This window comes from Solea solea, chromosome 15 (assembly GCF_958295425.1).
Source record: "Solea solea chromosome 15, fSolSol10.1, whole genome shotgun sequence".
In the NCBI taxonomy this organism is placed as follows: domain Eukaryota; kingdom Metazoa; phylum Chordata; class Actinopteri; order Pleuronectiformes; family Soleidae; genus Solea; species Solea solea.
Genome location: NC_081148.1, coordinates 13,740,470 through 13,763,743, shown reverse-complemented (window position 1 = coordinate 13,763,743; position 23,274 = coordinate 13,740,470). Strand labels below are relative to the sequence as shown.

At 41.6% G+C, this 23,274-nt stretch overlaps 1 protein-coding gene across 2 annotated transcripts in view; it reads left to right on the top strand.

Annotated features, from left to right (window-relative positions):
* Window positions 1-23,274, top strand: part of ptk7b (protein tyrosine kinase 7b) — a 67,966-nt gene that overhangs the window by 29,509 nt on the left and 15,183 nt on the right. For both annotated transcript variants that reach the window (XM_058651619.1, XM_058651618.1), the window contains exons 2-4: window positions 15,925-16,221; window positions 22,199-22,301; window positions 22,506-22,690. In XM_058651619.1, coding sequence (XP_058507602.1) covers window positions 15,925-16,221; window positions 22,199-22,301; window positions 22,506-22,690 — 585 coding nt within the window. The remainder of the gene's footprint in view (window positions 1-15,924; window positions 16,222-22,198; window positions 22,302-22,505; window positions 22,691-23,274) is intronic.

Sequence of the window (23,274 nt, the reverse complement as noted above, 5' to 3'; positions counted from 1 at the left end):
TTATCGACTTGTAATGTCAAAACCCATATCTCTTTTGCCCACCCCTAGTCCTGACTGAGATATAAAAACAAATCTGTGTGTCTCAACAGTCAAAATAAATATGTGAATTTTTATTGGTTATTTGAACAAATGTTGCCGTGCTAGTCTCAACTGGTACTTTATTTTGTGTTACATGAATTTATGCATGCATGAGTTACACATACTTACTCCTTTGTGGTGTGATCATTAAGAGCTTCCCTTTGAAGTTACATTTTACGTGAATCTGTAGTCTTCTTCCATCATGATTTATTCTGTTTCAGTTCCCCTTCATTAGGAAGAGCTTTGTAGACGAGCACTTCCTGTTCATAAAGTTAGAAATTATTTTTGTCTCTCCATTATGAAAGGAACACGAGCTGTGCATTAAGATCTTGTCAGAGACATCAGACTACAGGACTTCATATCTTGTGAATATTTTGTTGCTTTAGAAACTCAAGCTTGTACAGTCTGCTTGATGGAAGCTCTCTACATTCCTCTTTTCAAGTGTCATGTTTGTCACTGGCAAAATCGGTCATATTGAACTCCACCTGGAATTGTACATGTAATTCAGAATCAGACATCCAGCGAAAGGAATTGTACATTTGAAGGCAAGAACCATGTGGTTAAAATGTGTTTTGCTTATTTGCTCCAACCCCATTCCCAGACTTCAATAAATAGATGATGGTGAGGGAAAATAGTCAAGTCAAGTTATTTTTCTTCTTTTCTGATGAATCTCCACCGAGTCTGCCCTGGAGGACAGAGGGGGGAGGGAGCTTGACTTGGCGGGTTCAGGACCACCACGGGCCTAGCTGCGGTCTGTAACTCCATACACTGGCATCCTCATTAGACCAGAGCCTTAAGCAGAAACAGACCATCCCGATGAGAGCACGATATCCATTTAATCCCCAGGATACACTGAGAACTCCTCTTGCTGAACGCAACATCCCAAACAAGGATGGAAACTCGAAGGCAAATAAACAGACATATTGACACGCATCAAAGGCGATCTCCACTTTCTTCCTTCCTTTCTCTTTTTCTCTGAAGATTTGTCTTCCTCTTGGCCTCTCTCTCTATTGCATCCAGTATCAATACAATCGTTCCACATGGACATTTGTTGAACAGATGTTGTGATGGGTCTGTGCTACAAATTTGTTCTGAAGCATTTCCTCTTTTTTTTGGCTGTTGAAGAGACAGGCAAATGCAGTCCCTCCTCTTCACACCAATGCACTCCATCTAGATTAGTTTCCTGGAAAGGCTTAATGGAAAGACTGTTATGAAATAAGGATAAAGTGTAATGGAGATGGTTTTCCATAGATGATAATTCTTATGGGGCTCCTTTACCACCGAACACAAACCAAAACCTGCTTCTTTTTTAGGTAGTACTGCAGTTTCTCTTGGCCTTTTTGGGTGATTACTGATTACTGTTTATAGTATATTGTCATGTATTGTACTTAATGTGTATGAAGGTGGGAGAGACTGCTGATAGTTTGGAGCCTTTAAGATGTTTGAATAGGACGTTTGTACAAGTCCAGTTGTAACCACTGTCCTAAACCCCGCATGTTGGCATTTATCTGTTACACTTATCCCTGAGGAAGTCTGTCTTCCTGTCCTATCTCAGGTCCTTGCATTGGCTTTGTTAACGTCTAGATGTCTATCACCAGGTGCAGTACCTGGACAAACACTTCTCACAGCCACAACATGGAGAGACCAAATATTTAATTTCCTGTCCAGAGAACCCATAATCTACAGTGAATATGAGGTGGCAATCCTTCACTAATCTGGCTCTGGTTGATAAAGCCTGTGCTGCCTCATTTCTTGTGTGCAGTGTGTTGATGTAAGAGGAGTGAATGGTGAGCTTTTGAATTGTTCATAGAAACAACATAATTACCTTGACTGTGCTTAGCTACACCTGAGTGGGTGGAAACGCGACAAGTGCCACGTGTTGCCAAGTAACGGCGCCCGTGAGCAGTTGTGTGATCTTCCACAGTAATGGTGGCTGCATGTTGGAGTGCTTGAAAAAATGGTATCTGGTTGTGTAACAATACAATCTCCAACAAAGGCGTTAAGTACATTCTCACATCTTGAAATACTTTGAATTTGAAAGTCGATCATTTCTCATGGCTGGCAGGCTAATGTTTTGATGGAAACACGGCAAGATCTGTTATTTTCAGAGATTATTCCTCATTCTAGCTTTTAATGTGATTTGTCTGTGCTCTGCCTGGTGCTTGTATCAGTTATCCTTCATCAGTATGTGTTCATGTGCAATACTGAGCACCCACCTGTAGTCTGTCAATGATTTATGTCTGACTCGAACATGGGTTATACAAGGGACTAATAAATCAGATTAAACATTTGTGGCATTTTTTTTACCCCAATCTCACTTGCTGGGGGGGTTTGCAGTGCCCATTGATTGTCCCACAGCACACGCATCATCTCATGAGATTTGAAAGTGGCACACACTCCGATGTCCTTTTATGATACATTAAATGACAGGTTTACACGAAACATAGAATTGATGCATTTAAATTTCAAAGAGAAATATGTTCTAATTGCATCTAAAGATGCACGTCGAAAGTAGTAGTTTTAGTAGTTATGATGGAAATGTAAAAGGTTGAATCAAGACAGGATTTCAATGTTCTGGGGGAACACAACTGAATGGGTGTGTGTCCCCCCCCCACATTAATAAAGACAAAGAAGAAATAAAAGTGTATCAGATGGATATGTTGGCAGTTATGCAAACTTGACCACAATGTTCTGTCTCAACGAACTTAACAGTTTATACTGAGTAGTCCCAGTGGTCCTGTTAACATATGGAACTAAAATATATCTTGGAATCTAGTCACAATTGGCAGCTGTAATTACAGCGGGGAATACACACGATATAAGACAGACACACTCAAGAAACATTAGGATCAAATCACTTGAGCCATGTTTTAGTACAAGAGTAGGATGGCAGACCTCCCCCATACTGTGGACATACAGAGAAACTCTGTGGGGTTTGTAGTGAATGTCTGGAATGAAGTTTAGTATCACTGTACATCTTTTGATGATGCAACCTATGTACATTAGAAAAGTGTTAGAATGACCGTCTCAACTGCTCCTTAACTCTCATAATGGTTTTGATGTCAAGTATTTTTTTTTTTTAGATGACACCCATTCTTTTGGGTGGTTATTATTTACTTTTTATTAGTATCTCCTCTTCAAACACTTATGTTAGAAAATAGTGGCTTAGAATCTCAAAAACCTTTGGATTTTATAGGCGTATCTTACTATATTATATGGCTCAATGACGCACCAGAGCCATAGTTTGCATATCTTCTTCTCAAATGCTGTGAAGGTATAACAACTCTGAGAAGAATAAGTTCCTTTTGTGTTATGTTGCTCTTAGCAAAAGGATCCTTTGCTCCCATTGACACTACTGTACATGTGTGCAGTGTTGGAGATCTGCCCTCTGCTCCGGTGTGTACAGTGTCAACAGATTCATAAAATACACACTTGCACTTATGGGGTCCCTGCACACAGTGACCTTTCTTGCAGCTGTAAAGACTCCAGTGACTTTAGTTACAGTAGACTTCTGTCCAAAGAGGTTGTGGCTAATTAAATTGTGGCGACCACTATTGAGCTCACTCTGCAGAGCCAGCCAAGCTCTGCTAGGAAACATACACCACAGAACTGACTGGTCCTGAAAACAACCTGGTTGCCAGGTTTGTTTGATTCCCCCCCTTGCCAGCATCAACATCTGTATATGTTTGCATGAGGGAAGAAGGGAGGGGAGAGGTAGATGCAGAGAGGCCAGGAGCCCACCCATGTCTTTATTTTATTCTTCAGAAGGAATTTTTACACACCCAACCCTCTTACATGCTCTCGTGAAATCGCATGTCAAACTTTATTTACTGTGTCTTTTGTCAGCCTCAGTCATGTTCTATTGAGAGAACAACATAAATAGTTTCAGTTTCTTGGTTTCCTCAATTAGGATATTGGAAATGGCTTCTACCAGAGGCAAATTGGAAGCCTTTAACAACACATCTCCAAAGGCCAGATGCGACAGATATACAGTTATAATGTGATGAGAGAGCTATACAAGGAAGAATGAGAGAGAAGGTTGGGTTTAATGGAGTCTTTATTGTACTCTCGAGCCCCATTGAATAACTGAAATAATCTGACTTTATGATAGGGTATGTCCATCCATCCATCATTAATTATTCCTTCCTGCCATCTTTGTTAATTGTCTCTTTGGATCATAAAACTGGTCTTGGGTCTAATTTAAAAGCCCCTTTTTAATGGTCCTGCTTAAATATACACTTCAGTGTATTAGCAACTGAATGTGATTACTCGAGAAAAAAAATTGCAAAACTCGTATTTCCCACACAATCTCCTGTCCTTTTTAGTATGATTGGTAATGAGGTGTAAACTATAGAAAACAGCCTTTATGAAACCAAAAGCCCAAATTACCTTCGAATGAAAGAATCCGTCCTTGAGGCTTCTTCTCCTGAAATTCTTTTGGGGTTTTTTTTTCTACTATTTCTACTGCAAGATTTCTTTCTTCCTTCTTATCTCCCCTTACTTTTTACCATGCTGGATAGTTTGCAAAGGGGATTGAAAAGTTCCACCACATTCCTGGTTGGCACTCGTGTCTGGACAGAGGAGCAGGCCTTTGCCAGAGCAGCCTGTGGAGAAGAGGCCGACACTGTCAGCCAAGAACTCGGTGCCTACCTGCTGCCAAAGCCAGCGAGGGAACAGTCATTTGTTACCACTGTTGATACGAGGAGCAGCTCTGCCGCTCTGTAGATGTATTGTCCTGTGATTGCTGCATGTTTGGCTCTGGGTTGTGATGTGGAGGTATTTTCTTCTTTATCTGTTTAATCCATCAAATTCATCACAGATCACATTTCACGGGCAGGAGAGTTAGAAACAGCATCCCAAAACTTCCTGCTCTGCTTTATCTCATATGTGTCATATTGCTCTGTTGAGGCTGCATCTACAGGCCTGCCACAGCCGGCTTCACTTCTCCAACTCCCACTTACACAGCGGTCTTTTGTCTTAAACATTTATCAGACGTGCATATTTAACCCGGCTGCAAACTGCTGAGCTCCTCGGTTTCACAGTGACTTAATCTTCCGTCTTTGGCTCATAGTGTTGGAAAAATATTTCGGAGTGTGACCCCAGATGTTTGATATTTATGTTCCTTTGTATTTAGTTTGATAATAAATCCTCTTGTGCATGCCCTCTGCAGGGTTGTTATAGTGCTTACTTGTGTAAACAGTTTGCATTAGGCGTTCTTGTCTGCTGTGTGTGGCGCCTTTGTTGTATAAAAAAAAAGAAAAAAAAAACTAAACATGTTAAAGAAATAGTGGCATTTACTCTCCACTGCTGTACTTTTCCCCATAAAAGTGTTGTCATTACTGGATTAGTGCCCAGTTTTTCCAAGACCAAAGGGACAGGAATGCGTCCGACACAGCCTGCCTTACCTGAGCAAAGCCTAATCCTTCTTAATCTAATAATTGCTCCCATATTCATTCTGTCTCGCAAGAGCACAGCTGCAGGGGTTGGCTGTGGATCAAGTGCGCTGTGCACCATGGGTAATAATACCCATGGCCCCCTTTCATGGCCAAAATCAGATCTGTGGACGCCGCAAAAGTTTTTCGGCATCATTGTTTGGGCGTTCCAGACAAATTGTATGACCTCTTATCAGTGCCTTTTTCTTTTTTTTTCCTCTGTACCTCTCCTTCTTTCTCCTCCCCTCTTTTCTGGCTCATGCTCTTGTCCTCAACCACTGTGGGCTACACAGGGATGCATTAGGCTGCCTGTGTTTCAACAGTCAGCCTCTTATGAGTGGGTGTTGAAAGTAGGTGAGAGCTGGCCACACTCACATGTCAGTATTTTAAATACAGCATGACAGTTATGAAGTCTGGTGTAGAGGGACAGAAAGGGCTGTACAGGGATTGTTGATGAGCGATGTGGCTCATGTCTGGTCTAAAGGGTTTTTCATGTGCTGGGGCTCCATTTAAACCTCATGTTATCAAATGACGATGGGAGCGTGACACTATAATGCCATGGCAAATGTGCGCCGCATTAAAGTGAACAAACCTCAGCAATAAAAGACGAGTCAAATGTTTGATGCAAAATGATCAGCTTAAAATTGGTGACACTGGAACAAAAAGTCTAATCGCAAGACCAAAATTCTGACATGGTGTCGACAATTGTGAGAAAATCTTTTTGTACTTGTAAGGGTTTATTCATGAAACAATCTCTCTGCAAAATCAATTACTGTGCGAAGCGATTCATTTCAGTGTTTTATCTTTAAATCTGAACTGTGATTGTGTATTTTATTCCCCTACTGGATGTGTAACGAAGATCCCTACGAGTGATCCTTAGTGGTTAAATAAGTCCGAGTCCTCAGCCTCAGCCTGAAGCCTGCTGCAGGCCTCGTAGTGCGATTGATAATGAGGCACTAATGGCCGGGGATGGGCGGCCTATTAAAACAAACCTGGAGCAGTGTTAAGGCGAAGCCTAGCTCTCGATGTGACTGCCTCATTGTGAGCTTAATAAGATATAAATGTTTTGCAGGGCTTACCTCTCGTCCCTTTCACCCACTCACACATTTAAATGAGTGTTGTTATTATTTTCCCCTGCTTTTCGAAACCACATGGAGCACTTCTTCATTTCAAAGGCAGAGGTATACTGGCAAGCAGCGACTCGTTGGGAGGGAGTGGAGGGGAATTCGATGACTGTGTCGGAGAGGTGACGTACTTCTGTCAAAATGTCATCCCATGTGGTTTTCCGATGAACGGGAATTCTTGTAATCAAAAAAAATACACTGCAATTTAAGAGTTGTCGTGGTTCAAATGAAGCGCTCATATTAGGAGTCGGCTGTCAAAATGCAATCACACTACCTGAAACTCTAGTGAGATTTCAAAGGCGATGGTTGCTATTTGAGACTAGTGTGAAGCAGAAATGATGGAGTGGTCTGGTCCATTGCATGATGGTTGCCATGCCACTGTTGCCTAGAAATAAGGTGAGGAGGGGTCCTTGTGTAGTCGGTGCGGGGCTCACTCCCTGCTGTCAGAGGTAGGATGGAGAGGAGAAGACAAAAACTGATAGTGATCTCGGGTTCTTTTTAATAATAAGCCTGGTCCTCTTTTAGCACAGGAGCAAGGCACTCTGCATAGTCTGACTCTCCACAGTGCAATTACCTGGTACAATGAAAGCAGCGATTGGATTAAAGAAGTGGCTATGCATACCGATGTCATTGGTTAAAAAAAAAAAAAGGCTCCTGGTTCTGCTGCTTTGAACACGGTTTTCAATTAGAAGCAGCACAATGAACACAGTGATGTGTGCTACTGCTGCATGTCCCACAGAGAATAAAATACTACCTCAGGACAGTTCTTTGGACATAATGGAAGGAGACAGCAGGGACTCATTCTTTCATGTCGGTGCCCTTTCAGTCTGAATTGAATGTATTTGGACAGAGCTCCTGTTTTTGTTTATACCAAAGCCGAGTTCACAGTACACAATTTTCAGCCCCATTTTCCTTTCTCAGACTTGTTTTGCAAGTTGCAGCCAATCCCTCCTGATTGGCACATGATTTGGAGTTGCTCAGTGTAAAAATGATTAAGGACGCCCACTGAAATCTTCCCGACGCATCCTGAAACACTCAGAAACTAGAAAGAGTTGATGGTAGCTGATACCTGCACAGAAATACAATAACTGTTCATCACAGAGAAGGAGGAGGAGAAAAAGAGCAGTATACAACATCAAAACCGTGACAGACTTCATGCTTCAGTAAGATATTAGCAGTCAACCTGTAGACAGGCTTAGTTTCACACATTATTTCCCAATGTCAGAGGGTTGTGTAATCTAAACTGTGCTTACCTTCTTTACCTTCATAGCGGACATGCAGATATCAGAGTAGTTATCAATCTTCTCATCTTACTCTCAACATGAAGCTTTGCAAAATGTCAAAGTATTCTTTTAAGTCATTTATCAAGCGTAACCTACCTATGAATACATTCAGTATTTTGGGCTTTTGACCGTTAGTTTGCCAGAACAAGTGATTGGTTGTCCAAACAACGATTTGATATATCAAAACTCGAACTACTTGGTATAAAGTAAACAATCGTATCTGTAGCCCTCGCTCTGAAAAGTAGTACTTTTTACGTTATAAACATTTGAGCTGGAAAGCACTGCGATTAACTGTGAAGTGCTGTATGAATGAGACCATTTGCATTATTTAAACATGATTTAGAAGTAATTTGAGGGCAAAGTTCCCCATGTGGAGTCTACTAAGGTCAGTTCAACAATGAGATCAGTGTTGGGTGAAGTCAACTGTCACTTCTGTTGCAATGGATGGACAAAGATGTTGTACCTGGTGTGCCTCTGTCCTGTTTAACATCTCTGCTGTCAAGCTAAATTTCGCAATCTGACCTCTTGGTTTGGGGCGTCAGTTCGGCTTCACGCTCCGGTGAATTGTCTGTGTAATTTACATTGGAAATACCAAACTACTGCTGACACACAGAATTGTAGAAAGTACCGACCACGAGATTGGCGTATAGCGTGAACATGTGTTGATATCAGTATCTGAGAATAGTTCCTAACCTCTGATAACAATTCAGATAAGAGAATTATAAGAGAAATTTTCAAAAACTATCTAATAAAGTTTTCATGAATAAAGAAGCAGCTTACCATGCAGTCGTACCTGTGTTATACCTATTTTTACAGGAGTATTTATTATTTATTAAAAGTTGTCAGTTTAAAAAAAGAAAGATCCTCTGCCAGCCAGTGTTCAAGGAGACAGTGAGAAGAGTCGGAGGAAAACAAACACACACACACACACATTCGTTGACAAGCCATGAAAGCGCTTTGACTAGGCTTCAGTGCTTCCCATGACTTTGCCCTTCATCACCACCCCAGTGTATCTCCGTAACATCTCAGTCAACAAACGTAACTGAGGATGAATCTGTCACAGTTTTTGCTTCAGCCTTTTAAGAAACAAGCTTGTTCTGTGACGGATGGTTATCTGCCTGCCACAGTGATGAGTATTCACATCACGCCGTCCGTCTCGGTTTCATGATGTTTTGTTAACGTTAAGTCTACATTAAAAGTCTCATAATCTCCCTTGCTGTTAATAGTTAAGATATACAATATAGTATAAATATAGTGGGACACTAAAAGATGCTGCAGTAGACACCACAGTCATTATACTATTATTTATAACTAATTATACCACTATAAATAGTTGGATCAAAGAAATGTAAGAAGAAATTCACTCAATCCTTACTCCCCTTGTTCTCTTTGATGCTCAGTACTAAAAACCCATTAAACTCTGCTTCCATGTAGTTTAATAATCATATTAGACACATTAATGTGCATCAGTTTGGCCACACTATGCTTGTTTCTTCCTCTGCTTCCCTCCTTTTCTCTTTATTTGATGTCCACTGTAATTGGGAAGCAAATCTTTTTAGCCTGGCATTCCAGTGCTCAAGACAGGGTCTGCATTCATTGCTAAATTACTGGAAATAATAATATGTATGTTTTCCCTTCCCTCGTGACTTGAGCCTGAGCATAAAGGGAACCATTTACTTTGATTTAAAATCTTGACCTTTTTCACAGCCTGATAGAATACACATTTGAATAATAAGGAGACATCCTCACAGCTGCTGTTAAAATAGATGCTTTTTCAAGAGAGAGAATGTTCCCCCTCCTCACAGCTTACACGTTCAGTATGTTGAAAAATGAATGACATGTTTTTTCCAGTCACTAGTTGTCGTGTAGACCCTTTTCTGACCTTTTAATTGAAATGAACTACATAATAGGTTTTATTCAGCCTTCAAATTCTGCTTGGCTTTCTTTCAGATCTCATGAGAACTCTTGTTAATAATTGATCCAACAAGACGGACACTACTTGTTTCTCTCTCTTTTTTTCAGATTTAGTAAATATGGCGTCTTGTTGCTCTCATTCTTAACTGGATCATATACTCTGGGCGGCCATGTTGAATGTTTGAGTCACTGTCTCACGCTCTGTCAGTGATGGCCGTCTCTGCGACTCCACAATTCCCCGTTCTGCTATCCTGTCACTATGGAACATTTCAGAGCAGATGTCTCGCTTTGACACAGACCAATGAGAGGCTGTTAAACCACACATACAAGGGCCATTTGAGCTCCCACAGTGGGTGTGCCTGGTGCCAAGTGTGTGTCTGTGCATGTGCAGGCGTCCCCACCTTTAACCTCTTGCAGCGTCGGGGCTGTGTGTCGTCCCTGCTTCCCTTGTCATCCTTCTGCAGCTCTTGTAGAGAGACTTACAGAGATAACTCTGATAACAATATTTTCACTGATAACATGACGCCATCTTGGATGTTTTTCTTGATGTGAAGTGATTAATGTTCTCGTTTACACGAGTACATTTGAACTTTTTGAAATCATTCATTTACTTGCACAGTGTTAGCGTGTGTGTACATGTGTTAACATCTATCCGATCGTCTAAAACCATCGTTTTGTACCAGATATGTTATCATGATGTCTGTGTGTGTGTGTGATATTTGTGTCCATGAGTGTTTTTAGCATTTGGACTAAAGGTTTTTGGCGTAACCCTCAAGCTTCTGTTTTGATTTTCAAAAAGATGAAAAATATTTATTGACTCACATTGACGTTTAATAGTCTTCAAAGTTTGGGAGTCTTTCAGATGAATGTGTTATTAAATGACTGTCTGGGTTCTTCAAACGTCACCATATTTTCATGATTTCAGGGCAATTTAATTTCCGCTCATTGTCCCTCAAACTCAGTTTGTCTTTGAGTCGTGAGTATTTTCTGCCACTTTGTCCCGTCGTGCCTCACACATGACATCCATCTAACTTCTTAATATGATTTTTTTTTTGTGCTTTAACTTGGTTACTCAGTGATTCCACTGTGAATTGTCCCAGCACTAAATGTGTGTTTTTGTAAAACGTTCCACTACAGTTCTAGAATTAATTAATCAATGCAGTTTTATAAATACAGCTTCATATGCGACTACAATTTAATAATTTGTGCTTATTATTGTATGTCGTGTCTTTTTTTTCTGTGACTTGTAGTCACTCCTGAGCTGATATGATGATACAGTACAGTGTTTTTGTGAAATATGAATCGGCACCACTGATTCTGCCTGCCTTTGCAAGCAGATGAAGTTGAGACGGAGAGAAGGGAGGTGTGGGCTGCTGATGAGCCCATTATGGTGGGTTTTGGCTGTCAGGCCGACTTAAAGGCGTCTTCCACCTGACAGCCCTGACAGCCGAGCCCAGCCTAATGGGGTCGGCTGTGCACTGAGCTGAGGAGGAGAATCCCTGTGTGCAGATATTTTACCCCTCTCAGCAGTCCACCCCCCCTCTATCTTTAACCTACTTTCAGTTGAACAACTTATTTCCAGATACTTAAATCAAAATCTGGGGGAAACTCATACTATTTAAAAAAAAATGTGGAACTATTAATAATTCATAACTCTATGCTAATGCTACTTATTCAGGTGCATTAGCGTGTGTGTTGTAAGCTTTTCCCGGTAAGTGCATATTGATTGGAATCAGAGCCAGAACACCTCTTGTTTTTTCCTCAACCAGTGAAAAAGAAACAAGAGTTTTCTTTAATAAGATGAATCAATCAACTACAGCTTTACACAGCTTTCTGGGTTAAAATCATATTTTAAATAGTGCTGAAAGTTGATCAATCAATTTGTTGATCAACATGAACTTGAACCCAGTTTTTGTTGTTAGAAAATCCTTTTCTTTAAACCTGTTTTGGACTATTTGTTAATCCTTAACTTTCCCTTTCAACCACCTTCACTGGTGAAAAGCCTTCAGTCGAGTCAGGATAGCATTTGCCCCCACTTATCTCTTTGCTTTGTCACCGTGAGGATCCGAGCTTTCTCTTTTAACTTCATTCCTTGTGTGACTCATTTACAAAATGTGACCTGAATTAACTATATTGATTTGGCCAGACGGATGAATCTCGACTGGAATTTGTGTTGCTGAGTTAATATGTGATGATGGTAGAGAGAGAGAGAGAGTGTGTGTGTGTGTGTGTGTGTGTGTGTGTTTACATGTGTCGCTAGGAAGGCAGGTCTGCCGTGTGTTTGAGAGATGTAGGTCAGGATGCCTCCGCTGTTTGAACAGTACAGTAAACTTGGCAGATTTCCTAAGATGTAATAGACTGTGCTTCACTCCTCCCTCTCGTGCTCTCTCTTGCATTCTCCCTCTCACTCTTCCCTCTCTCTTTCTCTCTCATTTGTCTGTCATCCTGTGGTATGTGAAAACACCTTATCAACTTGCGTTGCCTCTGCAGGGACTTTACCCGGACGTCATTCCCTCTAGTTGCACAGATCTAAACGTAAACACACACAAACTTAGAACATCGATGTGCATCTCAAATTAAGCCATCGGCTACATGCCACACCTCTACCACATCTTCACCAAAACATGTAACTTTACTCTACAGAGTAGCATCAGTGTGATCAGAGTTGGCACACAACCTCAAATCCCTTCTTAAAGCCTGGCGGGGAGGCAGACGGCAGTCTATGAATATTACTTGATAGATTGATTGTGGTGGATTTTGGAGATACCTCTGCTCCATCTGTTGTCTTCAATCTCAGTTTTACACAGATGGAACAAATTCACAGCCTCTTATGGGAATTGTTCAACCGTTAAGTTAAACATAAACGGAGTTGTAACAATTCTTTGTGTCATAAATCATCATGTTGCACTTTCACAGGGGTTCACTGCAGTAGCGAGGAATGTTTGAAATTACAATAATCTCACGGTCAATGATTATGTTGAATATTTGTTTTGAAAAATATACAGCAGCCATTTTTGCTTGTGATGCATGTCAGAAAAATGCGTTCATGTGACAGTCAAACATCAAACATAGTGTGAATTTAAAATATTAAAAATGGAGTATGATGTTTGGTATATTTACTCCATAAGTAATTTATGCTATAAATCCATTCTTCTAAAACATTGACTGGTAGTGTCTGTGTTGAAATGAGGTGAACTGATATTTTATCCCAAACAATACATTTTTACCTTGATACAGCAAAATAGAAGCCAGTCATCTTGCAGCAAGTGGTGTCCCTGAAGGAATGTGGAATTCTCTCCTGCACTGAATTTACAGCTGAAATAAAGGCCATGTGGCTGTGACCTCTAATATAGTGTCTCCATAAAAGGAAAAAAAAAAAAAAACCTTCCACAAAGGATTCCCCTAAAGACATCATTGATTACTCTGGCTGCAAGGCCCAGTGTTAAATGAAAAACAAAGGCGTAACGGACTAAAAATATCTGCTGGAGCATACGTGTCATTGTTTTTCTATTCTTTGCAATTGTAACCACTTAAGGGGTTTAACCTATTTTATTCATTTTATGTACTTGTACTTGTAAATGTGTGGGTGTAACAGATATATCTTTAAATCTATTAATATAAAGTGGTATATTATAAGCAGTCAGAGGTTGACAGATTGCAGAGTTGGTGAACACTGCTTTGATCAGGTTGATGTTAATTTCATTGCTGCAGGTAAAATCCTCACTCTCTGGAAAACATTGATGCTTCACTTTTTCTCAGCTCACTCCAACATCCATACAGATGCAGTGGCCTTGAATGAATGTGTGCTTATCTATGTATGTATGTATGTATGTATGTATTTTTTTTTTTTAATGAAAATCCACCCCTGACCATCAATGTCCCTGGATTTACTTTTAGCTATTTTTCTGTTTGAACAAGGTTTGAACTACATATGCTTTGTGTTTACTTGTCTTTATTTTTTTTGCATATAGTGTGTGGATGATCTGCAGAAGCGCTCAAGCATACAGCTTTTATTAAGACACAGTATACAAATCCATATTACATACAGTACTGTATGTGTAGCACTTCTGCACTTTTGCTATTTGCTCCTGTCCAGTTTAATTTCAGGTTTAAATGTGTTTTTTTTTTTTTTACATGGCAATGTGTTTGTCTGGCATTCACTCACCTCCCAAATGCATGCAGGGTTTTTAAAGCGTGTGGTAGCACTCTGTATGATTTATTCCATAAAAAAATTCAGTTAACACTACTAATCTACATAGTTATTTTTTCTTGTTTTGTTTCGGACACTTCTCTGTGTGATGTATGGGTAAAAAAAACCCACTGTCAATGGGATTGGTGTTAATTGTCAATTGTTAATTTTTTAGGGGCTTTGTCTGGGTTTAAAAAAATCCTGCTTTCACCCACCAATTTTAGTCTTTAAGTGACTAAAGTGTACATGCAATTTCCTCTGGACTGAAAATGGAGTTAAAGGGGGAATTTACTGCAGATTATTCTGTCTCATCTTATCCACAAGTTTGACCTGCCGGTCTGCCTCGCTTTGTCTTTTTTTTTCTGCCTGTCGGCCTCAGCCACCTGCAGCTGACACAAAGGCGATGAATAGAAGGACAGGCGCAGTGGGATGAGGAGGGTCAGAGATGGAGGGATTACCTAAACTCATCGTCAACAGGCCTCTTGATTAAACATTATTGAAAGGTCCACCTTAACTTAGCTCCAGGTCTGCAGGAGGCCACGAAGACACACACACAGGCACGCACTCTGTTGAGCAGGTGTAGGTCGCTGCTTAACGGACTCTTGTGTTGGGCTGTTCCTTATGATCACAAACCCTTTGACATCAGGTATGATAACATTGAGTAGACGAGCACCTGCCTTCGCGACTGATGAATAGATCATTGTGGTGGTTTTATAAACAGGAAGTTGATGAGCAGCCAATTCGTCTCATTCCACTGTCTCAAAAACACGTAACTCAAGGGGAACAAACAATGCATTTTTGTTGTTGTGTGTGGATTAAACAAGATTAAAGAGGATAAAGTTTGTCAGACAGCTCAGATCTGAGGAAGGTCCTGTTTTCCCTGTCCCAGCTGTGTGCTTTTGTTTATTTTAATAGTTTTTATTATTAACAGGACTCATTCTTAATACAGATAAATCGTACCTGTTTTGTCCAATGCCTGGAATTAAATTAAGTGGAAAGTAAAAATGATTGATGGACACTATTTGGCATTTGGAAATAAAAGGCAGCGACTCTTTTCAAACGTAATATTACTATTTTGCATCTTTTATATCGGCCCTTATTTAGATGATCCAATTGATGAAGTAAATGAAAATAAATTACATTTAGCTCTGTCCCAAATTTAAAGAAGTGGTCGGAAGATGGATGCTGTTGCACTGAAATGGGCACATCTCTGGCAAATATAGAGCAGAAGAATTTCACCAGGTTAAATACATTCCCGCTGGTGAAAAAGACATTTCAACCCAGGAATAAATGGATTTTTTGACCAGTGGGAATGGGGAATAAAACGGGGCATCAGCTATTGACAAACCCTTATCAGTCAACCACCAGAAAAAAAGGCATCACATTCACCTCTGGTTACCCGCACCGTGAATCCATTCTTCTGTTTTTAATTTTATTTCCTCTGTCCTGCCTCGTGATGGTGCCACAGCAAAATGGGACTGAGTGGTGTTCTGTCTGTGTCCAGTGACATGTGGAGCAAAAATCATGTCTCGAACACAAAAACACTTGTACACAGTATCATGAGTGGGAATTAGAGATTTGACTGTGTGGGTGTGTGTGAGGACAGCACATCATGTCTTGTTTAGGACGTGTCTCACTTAGTTGATGGCACACGACTGAGGTGTGTGTGTGTGTGTGCTGTGGAACTATCAGATCACTCACTTACAAGGAAAAGGATAATTTTACAACTTGGTAATTCACAGTTCACCAGTTGAGTCTAAACATTACATTCCTTCACAGGCTAAGTGGTTGTTATGGCGCGCGCGTAATGAACGGAAAAAGCTGTAAAATGTTAACAGCAGCCTAATTCTTATCCTCTGTCACTTACTTTCCCCCCCTTTTCCTCTTTATTTTCTCTTTTCCAGTTCTGTCCATCCAGGCTGCTGCCATCCAATTCACTAAGGAACCCAAGTCCCAGGATGCCTTGCATGGACGCAGTGCCATGCTCCGCTGTGAGGTCAGCGATCCGGCCGACATCGGTTACAGCTGGCTTCACAATGGCCAGCCTCTGGAGAACGGCGAGAGGCGCTTCCAGGAGGGCAGCAACCTCAAGTTCACCGCAGTGGACCGGCGACTGGACGCGGGGAACTTTGAGTGCGTCGTAGAGAACGCGGCCACAGGAGAGGTGCTCCACTCCACCAATGCCTCCTTCAATATCAAGTGTGAGTGTTTCATTTCAAGCCACTAAAAGCCTCCTAGTAAACCAAACTTTGATTTCCCCAGTGAAAATAGCCTGCTGACAGGGTTTCAAAATGGCATCCCGGGTGTGCATCCAGTTTCTGCATCAAAAAAGCAAAACAAAAGTCACAGTATAAGATGACAGGTAGTATGAGCTGAAGGAATGTTTCCACCTTGTTGCCTTGTTCTTCGTGGCTTCATCTCCACTCTCTAAAGGAAACTGGATATGTGTGGCACCAAGCATGTGTTTCTTGTTGCTTGTATCTTTTCTTTTTTTTTTTTCTACATTGTGTAACACTCTTTTCCCATATACCATCAAAAGGCTTTTGTCTGAAAATTACTGAAGAGAGGAGTTTACCTTCCAGCTATATAATTATTCAGGTTCGGATTAACTCTGCCCTCCTTCTTCCAGCTTTTCCACATCATGTTTTTCTCACACTTTTGCAAAGTTTTTTGTTTTTTTTCCCCCAATTAAAATGTGGCACACTGGTATCTTACATTTGTGTCTAGCCCCAAGTCCAAAGCTCACTTATCCTCTTAAGTTTCAGAGGAAGGCACGGGAAGTCTGGACAGCCATTTTAGTGTAAAAAAAAAACAACAACCTTGTTTGTGTATTGTGAAATTCCCTCAGGTACCAGTTGTTACTGAAAAGCCTTTGTGGCGGGGGGGGGGGGGAATGACTCCATCTGGAATATGTTGTCCTCCGTAGCCACATTCAGCCGGGAGGTGGGAGGTTTTGTCTCTGCAGTGCTGTCATTAGTTCAAAGGCTGATTACAAGAACAGATGAGTGTCCAGACCCCCTTGTAGAAAACTGAGATATGAATGGAGGGGGACAGACGGGAGGAAGAAAGCAGAGGTTTAACCCTTGCTCTATGATGTGTCTTCACCAGTGGATATTTGTGGTCTGTGATGTTGAGCTCTGAAGATCGCATTTCCAAACCTCATCTGATCTGGAGGGAACTGATTTTATGTGTCGCAATTAGGCATGATCTAGTGTGTCAACAAAGTCCAACTGACAAACTCCCACAGGTTAATATTAAAACAAGTCGGACATGAAACGCCAGTTCTTAAGAGCGAGAATAAACAGTTTTATCTGCCAGGTCATTACCATTCCCCTGTACTTTTTATTCATCTCATTTTTGTTAGAGGAAAAGGGCCTGTTTTAACTTTGGATTCTTTTTTTTTCTTGTTATTAAATAATTAAATCATGGAAATGTATCTAGTGCTTGTTTATGTAAAAGGAGTAAAACAAATTAGATTAGTACACATTTGCATTATTCTCCCATATGTAATGAAACAATTAAAAAATATACTTAGTTTTGACTTAAACATCCTGTTCAAGCTTCAATAATCATTTTTGTGTTGAGGAAACCATAAATGATTATCTGCAGTTCTGCTCCTTTTTGTTTGTTTTTTTGGCTCACAACTTCACTGCTTTGGTCAGCTAACCACTGTCAAGGGCATCGTTTCTAGACACGGCATAATATTGGAAAGAAACTGACATAGCAGTATTTTAAATATGAAAGAATACTGGCATTACCACCACGCATCTTTCTATAGAGCCACTTCTGTCCAGCATAATTCTTCCTAGCCATAATAATTCACACAATTGACTTTTTTTGAACGTATAAATTCATCATAGATGATAATTATTTGTAGGTGGTGAGGTAGTACGACACTGGACTGTGCACACGGCTCACGAAGAAGGAATTACATCAGATTACATTTCTGAGAGGCAGATACATGCACATGTGTTTTTAATTCACCAAACATCTCACACAACATTTTGCATGACGTCTGATATCAAATGGCTTACAGAAGCTTTAAAGGATAAATTGGACAATTTACAGCACATAACATGTGTATTTTAGCATCACATACACAGGGTTAAGTTTCTTGTGTTAGAAATCCTCCCTAATCACTTTTTGTACACTACATACTGTATGTACTACTGTGTATATCAACATTAATGTGTCTATCGATCGCAGTGTGCCGGTCAGCTGTTCGTCTCTGGATCACTTTAGGCGGATCAGACTGTTATGACAGATGTTCTCATGTTTCCCCAACATACATTTAACAGGCGATAAAGCAGCTTTATAGAACAGACCCCCCCCTCTGGTGTTAATCCTGTGTGTGTGTGTTCGCTCATGTGTATGCGAGTTTGCGTGCATCGTAGTAAACGAGTGCTGTGGGTGGGGGTTGTGTTGGGGGGGGTATCCCATATATACTGTACATGGACTGTACCAGATTAGGTTACGCTCCTCCCACTGCTGCCCGAGAGACAGTTCATTTGTCTCACTCTCAATGGTGGTCGGTCAAATCAGGCCAGTTGAGAGTTATTCAGTGTAATTATCTTCCCTTTGTTTGTCTTATAGAGGGTTTTTTTTAGCTCCACTTCATCCCTTTTTGCATCCATGGTGAGGCTGCGTCCAGCTGGGGCGTAGATGTAGACAACACATAGGAAGAGGGGGGAATGGTGCAGTCGAAACCTGAAACACAGGCAGGCAGATTCTCTTCCATATTTAATCTGTCTACATGCACATGCACAGTGTAAACGCCTGCCAACGTTGTTTAATCACGTAGCTTGTGTCCTTAGCCTACATTTGTTCAGCAGATGCATTTTAGAGCGTCCTTACTAATGGCTACCACAGCTCTACTTTTCCTTCACTCTCCCATGCTCCCAGCTCGCTGTTTTGTCTGTCATCTGTGAGCTTAAAAAATTCAGTTCCTCATGCCTAATGACCCAGGCTCCATCCGTCAGCTTTTCCCCCCACAGAGTGACTTTCCTCTTTCTCCTCCTCCCTTTATTTCTCCCTTTTCTGTGTCTTGTTAGAGCAGCAACATCTCTCTGAATCACCGCAGTTTGCAGCCTGGCCTGCCGACCTCTGACGTCCACAGATGATAAAACCCGACACATTGTCTGGTACCGTGCTGAATTTGTCACGCTTTTCCCAGGACTGAGCTCGGGCAGGTTTTCCCCCCCAAAAAAGTTCACAATATGAAACCACTCTGCCACATGTTTTGGTAATTTCCAAGCACATAGGGTGCTGTCAGTCAAATCATATCCCCACCGCTCTCCTGGATAACACAATCCACCCTGCTGCTTTGTTGGAGAAACCCTTCTCCATGGCGACAAATCAGCTCATTGAGTGAAAGAGACACACACATGCACACATGCCGAGCCGCTTTTTGGCACGGTGAAGGATGAACGGTCCAAGCATCTGCCTTGACAATATACTCACAATTCATCTGCTATCATCCCTGTGTTGATAGCACTTCCTGTTCTGCCTCCTGCATAATAATTATACACCTCTAATTATGGCGTTTGCTGCCAGGGCTGCTCCAACACTTAGTCATGCATTCTGAGAGGGATTACGGGCAAGTATTTGCCACTAATAGGTTGTGAAAGAGTGCCTTCTGTTTGTCAAGGGGACAGCTGGAGAAACCTGAACTGTGAATAGTGCTATGAGTCGAGTAAAGGGTTGGAATGTGTGACCGTCGGAAAATCCAGGTCAAATTGGAAATGAAATAATAGGAATAGGTTTAAACTGCTGGAGGACAGTTTTTTTTTTTAAAGTCACAAGGCAGGTTATGTTGACAACTACTCATTGTTGTCTCATGTCTGCAAACATGTAGAAGGCGGTCACTAGTCGAGCATTGTGTCCACTGATGCCTTTTTCCAATTTTAAAACTCGTGCTACTTTTCCCCCTTAGAAAAAGACACTTCTTGTTTGTTGTTGTTGTTGTTGTTGTTGTTTTCCCTCGGCCTTATACAGCAGAAAAAACACACATGGACTTCTAACTTCTAACATAATCAGCCTGAGCTTTTGAGGTTGACAGTTTGGCACTTCCTGGAACTAGGAACACCCACTTGTTACTCCAGACAGGTTTAAACAAATTCTACAATGTCATTTGTAAATGACTCCGTTGTAGTGGAGATGATACATCTTGTTTTATCACGCTTTTTCTCAACCACTTCTCCTCCTCTTCTGTGACTCAATGTTTTCCCTTCTGGTTTTGCTAGCCCCTAATACTTCCAGGGCTCTAATAGCACGTCTGTCAGAGTGTTTGGCCCCAGGTCTCCATAGCGTGGATGGCCTTCATCACTACCTCCTCCTCCTCCTCCTCTTTTTCTCCCTCGCTAAGTTACCGTATCGGCCTTGAGTGAGACACAAACAGTTAGTCTCCAGCGCCAAACCGTCAAAGACGTTTGAATACATTTGCACTCATGCTAAAGGGCAGAGCATCATCAACTGTATACACAAACACTTGTCTGTAACGCAGACACACGTGAGCACACATTGTAGCTCACACGCACAGTTGTCGGGGCATCTGTGGTGGGATGAAGTTAATGAGCAGTGCCTGGATCAGATGGGGCCTAAAGCCAGGGGAAGTTACTGTAGAGCCGCTTTTCTCCCCCATGCTCCTCTATTGTGCAGAAAATTGCGTTCCGTTTCTTTTATAATTCGTTGTGAAAGGTCTTCTTCTAGCGCCCCCTCTGACCTTATAGAAGTGCTGCCCCCTCGCTTTGGCTTTACTGTGTTATGTGGATGCTCATGCCATGCATATTTCATACAGATGCGGACACACTCTATTTAGCCACAGGGCAAAGGTATGGAGCTCAGTGTGAGGGAACGACACATGCATTTTTAATGCATAGAGGCTGTATGTATAAACAAAGTCCCCATATACTAATGTACACACTATAGAAACACAAACAAACATGCTTTTATAGAAAATGCACGTGTGCACCCAGGAACCTCACACTGTGTAGTAACTGTAGGCAATGCAGCCACATCTTGTATATCATCACCTAAGTAACAATTAGCCCATGTTCTCATTCTGTGTAAACACTAAGTATGTTGACAGTCAACACATCAGGGGAATTCCAGCGAGGTATTCTGAGGCTATACTGAGACCGAAGACAACCTTGATCTCTCTAAATAATGTTAGATTTTTTTTTTTCTCCACCTAAGTGTACATGTAGCTCAGCAGCAGGCAGTGACTCTATCAGGAGGTAAATGCTGCCCACAACGGATCAAGTGTTGCATTTTTATGGTGGAGACTGACATTATGCTCATCTTACAACAACCATCATCATCCCTTTTATTAAAAAAAAAAAAAAAAAAAGGGAAAAAAAGCCTCAGTTCATCACAAGTCATATATGTGTCTGTTTTTGGACATGTTAATGAATAGAACCTGAAATAGTAATATGTTTCCATTCTTTTATGAAAGATTTGACATTTCTTGACATGTTGTATGCATTTGATGCACTGGATGAAAACGATGCATGGTGAAACCAAACCGTTTCCCCTCATTTCTCAACTGCATCGTGATGCGTTCAGCGTACGAATGTCACCATCTGCTTTTCTGACTTGGTCGCTTGTTCATTTGTCATTTAGGCAACATTGATTGAGTTTCATGTTACTTTTGTGAGTGATGACACTCACAAAAGTAATGTGACAACGTCCACACCACTAATAGGGTTTAGAAGATGCACCTCACCAATTTTCAAACATTTGTAGACTATGATGAGTGGGGGGGGGGGCGGGGAACATTGCTAAAAGTGGATCATATTAACTGTTTGCCATTTCCTTTCTTCCTGTGTTTATGGGCTGCTCTGGCAGCAGAGAAGCCATTTTAACTGAGTAACTCGATGAGCTGTCCTTTGAATATCCATTAAAAAGCACAGTAAAGGCCCGGCTCTGCCTCTTAAGTGCAAGACAGTGGAATGCTGATGTAAGCCGACACAGTGTTATGGTGGGTCCCTGCTCTGCCTCTGTTCTTGAATCCCAGTTCTGTCATACCCATTATCACTGTGATGTGTCGCACGAGGACAGATGACAGGACAACCACTTAATTCAATCTTCTCTCCTGTCCTCCTCAACTCTTCTTCTTGTCCTCTCATGCTGCGTCCCTCCTCCTGCTGACAGGCTTGTCTGTTTTTCTTTCCCCCGCAGGGTTGGAAAGTGGTGGTGTGACTTTGAAGGAGCACACCTCAGAGGGAGAGGTCGAGAGCTCTGCACCGGTGACGTTGCGTTGTCATATTGATGGCCACCCGCGGTGAGTTTCTGTGAAGTTCAGTGTCAAGTAAAAGGACAGCTGAAAAACTTTTGTCCTTGTTGGCCTCTCTCATGCCCTTGAGTTCATCTTTACCGGTCTCCTTTTGCATCTGATATTTTAGCGCTCCATTGTTCACCATGTCTCTTTGTCTTCTTATAAATCTCTCTCACAACGCATCCTCTTTAATCCCTTTCTCCCTCTCAGGCCGACATGCCAGTGGTTCAAGGACGGGGTGAAGTTGACCGAGAAGAGCCATCAGATCAACAACAAGGAGAGGACGCTCACCTTCAAAAGCGCCAGTCCAGAAGACAACGGCCTGTACTATTGCTGTGCCAAGAACGCAGCGGGCCACGTCTGCAGCAATAGCAACTACACTCTTAACATCATAGGTTTGTGTGTATTCGTGTGTGTGTCTGTCGGGCATGTTTACGTGACATTAGAAGAGATGAGATGATGAGATAGTCTGAGCTTTCAGTTTCCACATATTTCCACACCTGCCGAGAAGTGCGGTGTGCAGGAGTGGGTGTGTAGAGACCATTAGTGTTGAGAGAGATGAGAGATGAGAGATGGAGGGGAGTGAGTAGGAAGGCAAAGTGATTGAGTTCTTAATGTGATTGCCAGACGGTGTGTTAGCACCATTATCCTCTTCCACCCACACAGACAGAAACAACATCGTCAACACCTAGTGAGCAAACAACAACAACAACAACATCAGCTCAGTGGCAACATCATGCTGCTTATTTGCGTCTCTTAACTGGAGCGTTCTCAGATGATGTGAGGTGAGACGTACTCGTCTACACAACCTCTGTTGTTGACGTAGCATATGTGTTTGTGTTAGCGCGCCCCTGGGCATTGGCCCCTCAGCTCTTGCAGGACATACAGCAGCACATCTGTGAAAGAAATCTGATGCCATATTCCACTCTAATTGGCCACCTGCAACACACACACACACACACACACACACAGACACACA